This window comes from Alosa alosa, chromosome 6 (genome assembly GCF_017589495.1).
Source record: "Alosa alosa isolate M-15738 ecotype Scorff River chromosome 6, AALO_Geno_1.1, whole genome shotgun sequence".
Taxonomy (NCBI): domain Eukaryota; kingdom Metazoa; phylum Chordata; class Actinopteri; order Clupeiformes; family Clupeidae; genus Alosa; species Alosa alosa.
Window position 1 is genome coordinate 20,574,322 of NC_063194.1, and position 14,998 is coordinate 20,589,319.

Genomic DNA, 14,998 nt, shown 5'->3' on the forward strand with positions numbered 1-14,998 from the left:
GCTGGGGGCTACAGATCAAAATGAAAAACGATGGTTCCATGCTATCCATGTGGGGTTACATGCCCACCAAGTTTAAATACCCCCGGTCTTTCAGTGTCCCGGAATCATTGACGGAAATGTGGGCATGCAAAAAAAAAATAAATAAATAAAAAAATAAAAATCTGACTAAACCTATGCTTAAGCTGTACAAGGTCATAATTAAATTAAAAGTTAAAGATGAGGCGAGCAAATTAATCAGAAATTACCTGTGAAATTCAGACAACCTGAAAAAGAAGAGGCCCATTTTAATTATAAACCGTTCAAACATATCAGATCTGTCAATCTAAAAATAAATGTGGTCTGTCTTACCTTCTATCGCGTCTTCAAATTTTGTGCTATTCACTAACATGAATAGAGTCTTCTGATTCTGATTCTGACTCTGGCAGAGAATATTATACTATAGAGGGAGGGAGAGGAGGAAAATGGTTAGCAAAACTGTATGCACATAAGAATATATCTGGTATTCATTTTTCTATATAACATAATTTAATTGTAAATGTCAACATCTACCCCATATGGCTTGAACGTACACCAGTGGGTTCTCAAACTTTTCATGTCACAGGGGGTGGGGGTTGAGCAGGGGTGGAGTGAGACACTAAATATTACCCCCCTCCCCCACCACCACCAATTGTTTGGTTTGACGTGATTTCACTCATTCATTCACTCATTACTATGTCATGACAAACTTCACCCTTAGCTCATCTTCCATTTGCCCTGTTGTATATTGCCCATAATCTGGTTAACGCTTACAGTACATTTACTCACAACACTTCCTGGCAATCCGACTTGTCTTATGTTGTGTATCTATAACCTTTATTGTATGGGCATGTTGTACATCTACAGCCTTTTTTTCTTTAGTATTGGGACTCATAGACGGGCTGTGTGTAATGGACTGATTATGGACACTTGGGTGGGGCTGATGGGGTGATTGTGTGTGATGGACAATGATTATATGCACCTGTGGGGAGAGTGGGAAATTTGTGGCATTGGTTAATTAACCACTTGTCCTCACATGGAATACACAGACTGGAACAGGCGGGTAGGGACAGGCAGGCAGGCTGGCTCAGGACGACCATCCTTCGGGGCAAAGCAGGAACAATAATGGCAGACTTGGGCAGGACAGACAGATGGCTGGGCAGACTCAGGCAGGGCACAAGCAAACGAAGACTGGACAGACTCAGACTTAGGGGCAGGGGAAGAGACAGGAACGAAGACAGAACAGTTACTGGTATGGTGACTGGGACTGTAACAGGGACAGTGACTGGAATGGTGACTGGAACAATAATGGGCATGGGGACGGGACTGGGAACAGAGACACAGTTTGGAACAGAGACGGGCACGGTGGCTGGGACAGTGATGGGCACAGTGGGCGGGGTCGACTTGGAAGAACAACACCCCTCAGGGACAGGGGGAGGGTCAGACAGGGAAAGACGTTCACAAACAGGGGTCAACGGACACTCAGATGGACACCAAGAAACAGAGGTAGATAAGGATGAGGCCGGACAGACAGACACGGAGGTTGTGGGGGGCGGACAGACAGAGACTCGGCTGCGGGCACAAGAGCGGAACGGGCACCTCAGGGCTGGGCACAGGAGCCGTGGTGTCGGGCAACTGGACTGGCCGATGCTTGGAGCCACGTCTCCTTCTGTAGGGAGGCTTGAAGGCAAGCCTAGTTCCCCAGAAGAGAGACTCTTGAGGGACCTGGATAATGGTTGTATCAGGAGACTGGAACTCGGCAAGCTGGGGTTCTGGATGTGGAGCGGCTGGCTGGAGGAAAAGCTGACTCACCCTAAGCCCCTGGCACACTGGCCCAAAGCCAGTCGACACAGGGCAGGGGCAGGCCTGAAGCTAGCAGCCTCACTGGAGGGAACAAGAAGGGGCTGCAGGCTGTTACCCAGACCTGAAATCTGGTCTGCCAGGGCAGCCATACCTGGAACCTCCCGCAGCCAGGGCTAAGCCCTCTCCATTAAGGAACAAATGGCATGCCAGTGCTCCAGATCTGTGGATTCCACAAGCCTGTCTGCTGGGTCCATCTTTGGTCGGTTCATAGTTCCAACAAACACGTTTTATTGACTAACGATTCTTACTAACTTACAAACAAAGAGGACTTTGACAGTACTAACAGAGAGACGAACCGACAGAGGAACAGGGGGGTAGAAATACACAGACTAATTAACAGAAAGACAGAGGACTGGACGAGACCAACAAGACAATAACTGGGAACAGGTCTGAGCAGAAACAGAGGGAAACTAACGAGACAGGAAGTGCAGACCATATAAGGAGATGGGCGGGGACAAAGACAGATGACAGACAGGCAAACACAGAGCACATGGGGAACAGCCAAAGCAAACAAAGAAAGGAGGCTGTAATGTGTAGCGCAATCTGATCATCTTGTGTGTGTTGAACCATGATTTGTAGTGCTGTTCCGTATCAATATTAAATGAGTATAAGTATATATACTCTTTTGATCCCATGAGGGAAATTTGGTCTCTGCATTTATCCCAATCTGTGAATTAGTGAAACACTCATCACACAGTGAACACACAGTGAAGCACACACTAATCCCGGGCGCAGTAAGCTGCCTGCAACAACAGCGGCGCTCGGGTAGCAGTGAGGGGTTAGGTGCCTTGCTCAAGGGCACTTCAGCCGTGCCTACTGGTCGGGGTTCGAACCGGCAACCCTCCGGTACTTGTAACCGGAGGGTTGCCGTTTCAAACCCCGACCAGTAGGAATGGCTGAAGTGCCCTTGAGCAAGGCACTTACAGTACAGTAACGGCTCACTGCTCCCCAAAGCCCGCTGTACAGGCAGCTCACTGCGTCGGAATTAGTGTGTGCTTCACCTCACTGTGTGTTCACTGTGTGCTGAGTGTGCTTCACTAATTAATGGATTGGGATAAATGCAGAGACCAAATTTCCCTCACGGGATCAAAAGAGTATATACTTATACTATATATTTTCAAGTTGGGAGCATTTGTTGATTTAACTTCATTATTTGAGTTCTTCATTGTCAAGTTCAAATTACTCAAAAAAGCTAGTGAAATCTGTTGCCTTGTTTTTTTAAGTAAGCGCAGAGAGGTTTTTTTTACAGTGAGTTGGGTTGAGTGACAACTCCGTTACTGTCATCCAATAAGGATCATCTATAAGGGTGTGTCCTTGTGAATGTTTGCACTGATGATGGTCTTCACTGGGTACCACTCTGATCATTTCTTTATTATAAGTACACATAATTAAATCAGCAGTGTTTGGTGTTCATCCTGACTGCAGTACTTCACGTTGGAACTACCGTACCCACCCAGCCTTGGTTCACGGCGCAACACCCAATTGACTCACACATCAGTCAACAGTTATGAAATGTAGAAGCATTTTAATACCACCTAGCCAGATATTGTGTCCAAGTCAGTACCGATTGTTCTTTTTTAACTGACTGACTTTTATCTTCACAGTTTATCACAATTTTTACTTTTTAAATACAAAATTGACATGTTTATACTTAAAATATATATATATTTTGTTGTAAAAATCAACATTGGATTATTTGATCACAATCCAGGTCAAAAAAACAAAGTAGCTATAGAAGGCAGCCATCTTGCAAAATGGCGGCCATATTGTTTTTTTCTGCGTGGCTACCAGGCTTTTTGGAAAAAGTAGGTCAAGAAGAAAATGTGTGCCAAATTTGATGCTTGTATCAAAGTGAACGATTGTTCCACTAATCTGCTGCACTATTCCAAACATAGTTCAAACAAGCTTGAGGACAGTGGCATCTCAACTTCCCCACTCTATTATTATGATTATGATTATTATTATTGAGCACACAATTCTAAAGAAATTATAACATAGCTTACCTTCTCGCCAACAAGGCAGTGGTAAATCAACTCTTCTGTTTGAGTATATGTTTTATGGCAAGAACTGTTTGGACAGTCCTTGTTCAAACAGTTGCTTTTCTCAAGAGCTTGAAGAAGATATTTACAGCTAATCTGAAAAAAAAAATCATAGTGTAAGTCTATAAGCCTCATGTCTATTAGCCTCAAAGTACATTTCTAAACAGTTGCAGAGAGGCATGTCACCTTTTCATCACAGTTGACTGGAATCTCCAGTTGATAATCATTTGGGATGTTTTTAACCTGAAAATGTAATTGGACAATAAAGACATATAAGACACAAAGTAGAATAATTAAAAGACAGAGGGCCAGATGTACTAACGCTTTTGCGCCCACTTCAGGCGTATTTTTTTCGCAATGTGCGTTTAAAATCATTGCGAGGTATGTACAAACAGGCCGCAATGATGTAAAAGCGCAAACTGCCTGTCGCGGGAGCTGAAAAGGGCACATTGCGTTTGTCATGTCATGCATATGCATTCATGGGAGGATCCAGGGGAAAGTGGGAGTTTAGCGTAAAAAAATGGGAGGGGAAGAGTAAAGAGCGCCTAATTATTTATTCCGCGGTATGTACAAAGACTGCTCCTGAAAGCGCACGTCTATTCTGTGCCTAAATACTTCCGCCTTGTAAAAGCAAGTGTTAATCCAAATTGCAGTTCAATGCGTCAATAAGAGAACCTTTCAAAGACAACAGAATCGCTATTTAGAGCACCAGTTTTTTGTGGTAAAAGTATTTGTACTACCAAAAGCAACCACAACTTTACTTTTACTTTCTTTCACTTTCATGTACTTCACTTAAACTTTCCTACTTGCTAGATTTGACCAATCTTCCATAGCCTACGTGCACAAGTAGTTTGAGTAGAACTAGATCTTCATTATCTCCCTGCTTGTTTGTCATCATATCATGGTATTATTTCATGATTGCATGATCGCTAAACGTTTGATTCTTTTTAATGTTGTCATCAGTTAACTTCATTCAACTGCGCTTGTAGGCTATGTAGGCGCTGCCATTCAGTTGTGGACGTTTGTAAATTGCGTTTATGGGCGGAGAAAGGCAGAGAAAGGCGCACTTTACACTAAAGATTGAACGATTGTTAAATACGACGGAAACTTGGGTCTGACAGCGTTCGCAATCTGCGATGTGTCCATGTCGCTGATAACGCTACGTTCGCAAATGTACGTACATCTGGCCCAGAGTGTATCTGATTAACAGGACGTGTATTTATCCATTTTCAGCATCTGAGAACAGTTTGGTCTTAAATCTAGATTTGAAAGGTTTTGATGTCATCCAGAAGTTGGTTCCAGAGCATGTTTAGTTCTAACGGCAGGTTTTACCAACAAGTATTTGGTCTTGATGGTGTGTACTTCTGAAGCATGACTGATATGTAATTAGTTTCCATTCCATGACGTGATTTATAAACAAGCAGTATTGCTTCAAATGTCAAAGGCACTTAAGTATTGAAGTAATATAGACAGTTCTTTGAATTTTCGTGGATAGGTCTCAATTAGGCTTGCACATCTGGTTACTGCAATTTTACTCCATTTCCTTTGCCAAACGGTTCAAGCTTTGTCAGGTTGGAAGGGGATCAGGTGTGAACAGCCTTTTTAAAGTTCAGCCACAGATTTTCTATAGGATTGAGGTCTGGGCTTTGACTCGGCCACTCCAAAACATTCACTTTGCTGTCTTTAAACCTTTTCAGTGTAGTTTTCGCTCTATGCTTCGGCTCATTGAACTAGGATCCTGTCTACCCTAACCCCCCCAACACCGCCCTGTGGAACTGTACTGCGACTGCGCAGCCTAACGTGTTGCTGCTTCACATCAAGCCTGATATACTTGAAATTACTGCATACTGCATATAAATGTAAATATACAGGTCACACAAGCACAAGTTTAAACTTCATGTAACTGTTAAGACTATATAAATATACAACACAACTACCTCTATTTTTATTTATTTTTATATATATATATATATATATATATATGTCCTATATTTCTATTTTGATACATACATGTTCTATATTTCGGTCTTGCACTTTAATTTAATGTTTATTGTCTATGGCTATGTCTATAGTATGTCTATGTCTGTATTTAAAGTATGTCTATGTCTGCATGGGAAAGTAAGAAACGAAATTTCAATTCTTTGTATGACCAGTGCATGTAAAGAAATTGACAATAAAAGCCGACTTGACTTGATTGTCTTGCTTTGAAGTAAATCTTCTCCTTAGTCATAGTTCTCTTGCAGACTGAATCAGATTGTCCTCCAGGGTTTCCATATACAGTGCATACGGAAAGTATTCACAGCGCTTCACTTTTTCCACATTTTGTTGTAACAGCCTTATTCCAAAATGTTTTTTAATTCTACACACAATACCCCATGATGACAACATGAAAAAAGTTTTTTTTAAATGTTTGCAAATTTATTAGAAATAAAGAACAAAACTATAATATGTACATAAGTATTCACAGCCTTTGCTCAATACTTTGTTGTGGCACCTTTGGTAGCAATTACAGCTTCTACAGTCTTTTGGAATATGAAGCCAAAAGCTTGGCACACCTATCTTTGGCCAGTTTCGCCCATTCCTCTTTACAGAGCTCCATCAGGTGGTGTTTGGTGTTTTAAGTCCCCAACATCGTCTTCCAGGCAGCGCTGCATGGAAGGCACTATAGGGTAAGGCAAGGGTTGGGGTTAGGGTTAAGGTTAGAGTTAGGTGCCTTGAAGTCGACTGTTGCAGTGCTGCCTTGAAGTTGACGGTGAAAGTTTAAAACACCATCGAGCCCATCAGGTTGGATGGGGAGCATTGGTGCACAGCTATTTTCAGATCCCTCCAGAGATGGGATTCAAGTTTGGGCTCTGGCTGGGCCACTCTAGGACATTCACAGAGTTGTCCTGAAACCACTCCTTCGATATTTTGGCTGTGGGCTTGGGGTCGTTATCCAGTTGAACCGTCGCCCCAGTCTGAGGTCTGGAGCAGATTTTCTTCCAGGATGTCTGTACATTGCTGCATTCATCTTTCCCTCAATCCTGACTAGTCTCCCTGTTCCTGCCGCTGAAAAATATCCCCATAGCATGATGCTGCAACCACTTGGCCAGGTGATTAGCGGTGCCTGGTGTCCCCCAAACATCACGCTTGGCATTCACGCCAAAGTGTTCGATCTTTGTCTCATCAGACCAGAGAATTTTGTTTCTTACAAGTTTTTTTAATCAGGACAGCAGTTTTCAGATTACATTATGTTCTTACATAATTGCAAAAGGGTTCTCGACTGTTGTTTAAAGAAATGGCTAATCTTTAATGCAATATCTACATTGCCTATTATCAGCAACCATTCATCCAATGTTGCAAAGGCACATTTTGTTTACTAATCTGATATCATTGTAAAAGGCTAACTGAGAAAACATTGGAGAACCCTTTTGCAATTATGTAAGCATGTAAGCAAAAACGTTGTTGCGTGGAGAAGACCCAGACGAGTCGAAACATTTTAATTAAAACATTCGGGATCTAGACTCGTATGTAGACATTCTCTTTTTTGTTTAACACTGCCCTGCTGAGAAAAAAAACAGCCTGACCAGCTCAAAGTGGCCATGATGGTTGACCAGCTAGACCGGCAAAACTCTTGCGAAAACATACTTTCAGCTGGTTTACCCAGCTTACGATGGTAATTCATCTGATTTTGCTTGTCGCCCCACCTCAAGCTTGTCATTTTAGCTGGTGTTGCTGGTCTTACATTGCTGGTTTAACTGGCCAGGCCAGTTTATATTGGTAATTCTAGCACACCAGCATGACCATCTTACACCAACAATGTGAAGCTTGGCAGGCTGGTCACCAGCATGACCATCTTACACCAACAATGTCAAGCTTGGCAGGCTGGTCACCAGCATGACCATCTTACACAAGCTGTATCCCACATGACAGGCTGGTCACACCAGCATGACCAGCTTCCTCAGATGGTCACACCAGCATGTCCACCTGGTGGCCCAACCAGCTACACCAGTGAAGACCAGAAAGAGCTGGAAGAAAACCAGCAAAGACCAGCTAAAACCAGCTACCAGCATAAGCTGGTTTCTAGCCGTTTCGTTGTCAGCAGGGTGATTACAGAGCCAGGGCGGTGTGCAAATACGCTTAGTGGACAGAAGTGTTTTGGATTTTAAAGAGGGACTGCACATTTCAGGTTGTTTTTTTTTGTTTTTTTAAGCATCTCTAGCTGAACATAGAAGCTTACCCAGTGTTTGATGATTGATTTATATGGGCAAATGAGAGCAACACATGGACACTGTAGTATTATCTGTGCAAAACAAATAAAGAATATATTAACATCAAAGACAGTATTAGAGAGTGCAATGTCTACATGTGAGAGAAATATCAATTAAGCAATAGGGTACAAGTGAGAGTGGGGTTGGTAAAGGATATATCCACAGGTACGGTTCGGCTGCAACCATAAGGCCTGAGGCCGACTGTGACAGGTAACCAGAGCAGTGGGCAGTGGTTAAATTTGATAGGGGCTGTCCGAGGCTCAGTTTCGGCACATCAGCTTATTTTACTGTGTCCAGTGTTGAGCAATGGCACATACTTGGCAGGGGCATTCTATAGCCCCACATAAGAAATTCCAGTTTAATCCCTGGCCAATCCTCTTCCAACGCCACACTATCCTTGTTTGTCCTCACATTCCATTTACTCAATTTTCTCACTCAATACAAATGTAACGTTATGATATCACTGCTCTACGGTGGCCGACAGGTGCAAACGACGTGCAACTTATGACGACACATGTATGCAAATCAACAAAACATGTGCAAATAGACAAAACACAAACAACTTAAGAAAACATCTTCATCTTCATTTGACAACACGTGCACATAATTTAGAAACCGCGCTGCAAATTCAGACAACATATACATTTCAGAAACGAGCTGCAATTTCACAACACATGCAATTCAGAAACGTGCTATCACAAAAAAAGTGATGAACACCTCTGAACCAGAGTAGTTTCCAGGGGACACTTAAAATTTTGTTGATGAACACCTGTTCTGAACCACACCATGAGTCTAGTGAAATCCACCCAGCAGACCGTTAAATTTGAAAAATTGGCCCTTGTAAGCTCGATGATGGGGATGGAGTTAAGGCCTAAACTGATAAGTCATACAAGTGTACCATTCCTACAAAACAACTACCATAAATGGCTGGGATTCTATTTATGCCGGGCCTCGGATAATAGCGGGGCCGTTTAATTTAAAAGCCGGGGGGTAATAATTGCCTACCAGTAGGGCTATCAGTCCACGAGCACTAGAAGACATTGTTTCGATTTAACTCAATGAAATAAGAGCTCTTCTTAATACAGTATTTTATATTGTTAGTTGGTTTAATACTGTTACCAATGAAAAGTCGTTGTCCCACACAATGGGTCTCCCCCTTCTGAGCTTGCCAGAGGCTGAAGCAGTAGGCTATTACATTTAAACACAATTGTTGCCTACGAATTTAACTAGATGTACCACAGAGCGGTACAAAATATGACCGCCGCCCAGTCCAGCACATTTTTTCCACAAAAATAAATCACGCTGAAAGGCCTATATGATTCTGTCTCACTAAATTGCATTATCCACACTCAATTCTCACTGGTATCTGCTAGACAACAAGTAACAAAACATGATTAGTTCATAGATTTCACATGTAAAATTAATTTTATACAACCCCACCCCCATCTTGCCTGTTCATAATTCTGAGAAATTCTTGAATTGTGTGCATGTACACGTTTATGTTTATGTGTGTGGGTGTGTGTGTGTGTGTGTGTGCGTGCTTGTGTGTTTGCCTGCGTATGTGTGTTTGTGCATGAGCATGCATGCGTATATATGTCTACTGTGTGAGTATGTGTCATCATTTATGATTACTGTAAATGTATGTGTGTGTGCGTGTGTATCTGTTTATGCACATGTGTGCACATGGAATGGGTTAACATGACCCCTGGAGGCAAACATCACGGAAAAATTGGTCATCCTAGGCCCTCGGTTCTCAAGATATTCACAGAAAACTGTGTCTGCCCTACCCTCCTTTCGGGGGTCCAGTACAGCGGGGGCTACAGATCAAAATGAAAAACCGATGGTTCCATGCTATCCATGTGGGGTTAAATGCCCACCAAGTTTAGTGTACCCGGTCTTTCAGTGTCCGGGAATCCTTGTTGGTGTCGTTCACTAAATGTACACATAAATTATTTTATTGTAAGGCCCCCCCATGAGCGAAAGTTCACAAAACTTGGCATGCATTGGAGGGGTGTCATAATGATCCTACACTTTCAATTTCGTGCAGTTTTGACCATGTCAGCCAGAGATATTGTGGTGAAAACACCTAATTTTTGCTTTTTTAATTTTTTTAACTAGGTGGCGCTATACATGAAATAAGTGGTAATGGGATGGGTTGACATGCCCCCTTAAGACCAACATACAAAAAAAAGGTGGACCACCTAGGCCCTAACGGTTCTCGAGATATTCACAGAAAACTGTCTCCGCCACCTACAGGCCAGTTGGTGTATAGTAACATAAATTAATTTATTGTGTGGCCCCCCATGAATGGAATTCGACATGAAAACTTGGTGTGCATTCAGAGGGTGTCATAATGATCCTACACTTCCAATTTAGGTGCAGTTTTGACTATGTTAGGTCACAGATACCTGCGATTACAACACCTCATTTTTACTTTTTTGTGTTTAACTAGGTGGTGCTATACATGAAATGAGTGGTTATGGAATGGGTTGACATGGCCCCTTGAGCTTCGCTGCGCGGCGGTCATAATAAAAAGTAAATCATGTATAATTTTAGAAAATCTTAATTTAGGCTACTTGGATAAGCAATAAGGTTTCCACTACAGCAGAGCGCACGTTCAATGAATCCACCTCCACACTGTCATTATCTGCAGCTTTCTTGGCATATTTGTCAGCCAACTTATTCCCCTCCACCCCTTTGTGCTCTGGGACCGACAAGAAAGAAAACTTAAAACCTGCCTTTTGCATTCCACTAGCCAGTTGTAATATATTGTCTTTCCTGGATGCTGAGGCATACTATAAGCTTAAAAGAGCAGAGCTGGAATCAAATGCTATAACTGCTTGTCTGTTGCACCCACAGCTTTCTACCCATAAAAGGGCAAACCATATAGCAATAAGTTCTCCTGTGTAAACTGCCAAGCCATCTGTTAGCCTTTTAGCTATAGCCAAACCCAGCTCTGGTATCACATGTGCCACATGCACTGGATTTCCCAGGATTGTTTTTTTAAGTGACTGTCCCGGATAATTAATAATATTTCCCGGGACACGAATTGTCCCGGTTTTTGGTGAAAATTAATTTCTGCTTGTTTCAAACGGTGTTGTTCTTGGTTGAGTTTATCGTATCAAATCCTGTGTAGCCTACGTACTACACAGACATAAAAGGCATGCTTTTTGGTGATTGGCAGCAAAAATAGAGACTACATTATTTCTTAGAACTGCCGCGCAACCACAAACCCAGACCCCACTTTGTAGTTACACACGCCTGTCCTGCTCTGTAGGCTAATATAACAGCAGCAGGGAAAGAAGTCTGTGTCAACGAGTGCATCAGGGCAAATATATAGGTAAGAAACTAGAAAATGTTTCAACATTGTATTCACCACAAGGGCACCAAGGGACAGAGGGGGTACCAAAATGTAGCCAATAAATAGCTTTACTGCTAACTGCTTTTCTCTCTTCGAAAATGTTCACGATGTCAAAATGCACCAACTTTGTGTTACATGCAAGCAGAGCCCGTCTACGGAGAGCCTGGCCACTCCGTATTAAGTCCCATTGTACCGAATTTTGGTTGCAGTTCCACCAGATTTCCACTGGGGGCGATCGCCATGAGTGCAGAATTAATGGGAGTCAATGGAGCTAGACGGCTAAATTTGTCTCTTTCACCTGATTGTCATTGACAAATCTCAGATTTGATTGTAGTTTGTATCACTTCAACATGGGTTATAGGTCAAAAGTTGAATGAACGAGTACTTATGTCCTTTTGTTTTCTTACAGGTTGGGTCGTTGTTGCCCATAACACGCTAGCATTGTGCTAATGAGTGAATGAATTGATACGTTTGAAAGGCTTTTAAGAACAATAAATTAAAAAAATATAAGAACAATAAGACTTTAAAAAATATAATACTCAACCAAGTGTATTTTCTTTGCCTCCCCTTTCGAATACAATATTCAAATGACTTGAAAAAAAATTACATCCCGAGAAAAGTGGATTTTGAGGGGTACAGCTCCATAAACCTCCATGCATTCTGCACTCGTGGACGAGCGCCCTCATGTGGAACCACAGGAGGAACTGCAACCAGTTCAGAAACCAGAAGTTTTCCGAGAGTGGCAGTTCTCCCCTTATTAGACATTCTCTGATGCAAGGATGATCATGCAGCAGCATCTAACTTGAACGTTACTTACTCTAATTAATTGGGAAACGCATCTTGAGTGCGCACCAGAGAGAGATAGACTGGCAGGTTCCAGGTGTCATTGTTGATATCCCCTTTTAATATATGAAACTTATAACTGCTTGTAACAACTTAACATTATGTATAGTATTGTTAATATTGTGTTATCAATGTGGCACAAACAAACAAGGCTAGAGTTTATGGATTAGCCTAATATCTTTCATCTTATTATATAGCCTAAGTTCAACTGCATACAATGAACAGCATGTCTTTAATATTTATAACTTTAGAATTTTTATAATATATAATTTATACTAGATTTTTTTTTTTTTGGGGGGGGTTTGGGTGTCCCGGATTTTCACAAATCAAATGTGGCAACCCTAGTTGGGGTCACTGTCGTAGCTTGCCACCTGTTCACTTTTAAGTGTCCCCTGGAAACACTTCCGTTGTATCGTGAGTTTCGTAGCGCATTTCTGAATTGCATGTGTTGTGTATTGGGAGCTCGTTTCTGAAATGTAAATGTTTTCTGAATTTGCTGCACGTTTTCTAAATGATGTGCACGTGTTGTCAAATGAATATGAAGATGTTTTCTTATGTTGTTCGTGTTTTGTCTAGTTGCACGTTGTTATAAGTTGCACGTCACATGACAATTCAATGCAAAATGAGTGGGGATGTCCTGAGATATCGCTACTCATGGAATGCCTCCTGTTCAATTCAATATTAATAAATAGTTAGACTCAACCTAACTGTTGTATAAAAAGACTAACAATATGATTCATTATAATAACAAAAGACAATAGGTGCTTGTACACTGCCCCAGCAAACTCCAACAAACCATGCGCACCATCAGTCTGGGTTTGTTGGTGTTTGCCATCAAAAGTTGTATCAGTGATAGCAGGAATTCATCACTTTTGTTGATGTTCAAAGAAAACAGAGAGCTAGCTTGCTACTCCCTCCCCCTCCCTCCCGTGCAATTAAAACTCTCCTAAACGCGCATCTCGTCGGTTATTGGTTGAAACACTTTTGTGACTGAACTGTTTTGAGTTTCGTCTTCTTTTTGGGTTTTGGCCACAGAGTCAGAGGAACAGCAGCGATGCGGTGTAAAATGTTAATTTAATTTTAAGGCTTACCAAATCACAGCAAGCAATTACAGGTGATTAAGGGGAATATACTAAACAAAAATGAAAATAGTTCTAAATAGCTATGCAAAAAAAAAACTTAGATATGGAATAAACAGTTCTGTTTAACTATCTCAGAGTCACTAGGCCTACACGTCAAACAAACAGGACTGGACTAGACTAGCACTCACCAAAACTGACAAAAAGGTGAACATGAGACAAAATGATAATATTCCTCTATAAACTAATAACAGATTCAAACAAACATGGCATAATAAACACATTCAAATGAGTACATACAGGGACAAACATACAGAGCATCAGGATTGCCCTGCTCCCCCCCCTTAGCGCTACCCACTTGAACGTGGCCAATTCCCTCCGGAACATAATAAACGGTCCATTGTTTCCCGGCAGCACCCTTTTGCTGCCGGACAGTCAGACGGAACAGAATGCAGCAGCAGCGGCCGGTAACCCAACCAAGGGGGCAGGCGAATTCCCGGAAGTAGAAGAATCGACGTAGGCTGGAGGGACCACCTCTCCGCTAACTCCCATAGAAGCCCATTCATTCTAGGATTTTTTTTGAAATAGCATAACTTCATATAACATATATCCTGTGTCGATATTGTAGCTTCTGTGTAATCTACATAAACACTACAAAGGCAAAACAGACTCCACTACCTCATCCGTAACGTTGGTTACCCGTAAGAAGAATGGTTAGCTTGTTCGGTTGGAGGGAAGCTATAGCTTTGACGTAATCTCTCTTTCGCGCCGTAGGGAGATAACCGTATTGTTTGGATAAGAAGCTCAGTCCACCTTACTGTCTATGACGGTAACTCATAAGCAAAACCTAGCATACACGACCGTATGTTAAGGTAAAGCATTACACAGAGGCAACCTAATAATAATAAAAAAAAGTAAACCTAATTTTTTTAAAAACGGCACTAATCATTTCAGCGGTTTTCGATGGATTGACCGTAGGTCGGAAAAGTGGAAAGAAGATTAGCTTCAAGGCTATAACTTTTTGTTTTGTTTTTAGCATGACTGTTTTTGAAGATGATCATGTGTGGTAGCTTCAACATTAACACGACTTGGTGAGGATGATATTAATAATAATACATAAATAAATGTTTAACTTTGATGACTTTGAAGGCAAAGGAAGTTTGAGAAGAATTTCTGTGTATCTATTATATGAGTCACAAAATTCAGTTCGATGGATAACGACACAAAGTTAAGTGTGAGTCTGCGCAGTACTGGGGGGACCAACTGAAAAATCGTTCTATTTGACTCAGTGCCCTCCAATTGAAAACGACGGAGTCTGTTCGTCCATTTCTTTTACTGTCTATGAACCCAACATGCAAACACCTTACACAAAAGTTTGTGCACCAACTTTGTATAAATAAAATGTTATGCATAGTAAATAGTCTTTGTATAGCCGTAAATTCCATGTATTTGGCGCGAGTGACATTGTTTAAAGAGTTCGTGAATTTGTTTGTGTGTGCGTGCGTGTATCAAACGTATCCTAACCCATAGTCTATGCCGACAGGGCGC

At 41.7% G+C, this 14,998-nt stretch overlaps 1 protein-coding gene across 1 annotated transcript in view; it reads right to left on the reverse strand.

The window, feature by feature from the left end:
• LOC125295740 (cell wall protein DAN4-like) overlaps positions 1-13,971 on the reverse strand; it is a 30,439-nt gene extending 16,468 nt beyond the window's left edge. The window contains exons 1-6 of the mRNA XM_048245179.1: positions 13,809-13,971; positions 8,137-8,199; positions 4,104-4,160; positions 3,882-4,013; positions 349-436; positions 246-263 (exon numbers count right to left, since the gene is read on the reverse strand). Of these exons, the coding sequence (XP_048101136.1) occupies positions 246-263; positions 349-388 (58 nt within the window). The 5' untranslated portion in view covers positions 389-436; positions 3,882-4,013; positions 4,104-4,160; positions 8,137-8,199; positions 13,809-13,971. The remainder of the gene's footprint in view (positions 1-245; positions 264-348; positions 437-3,881; positions 4,014-4,103; positions 4,161-8,136; positions 8,200-13,808) is intronic.
• Positions 13,972-14,998: the final 1,027 nt, after the last annotated feature.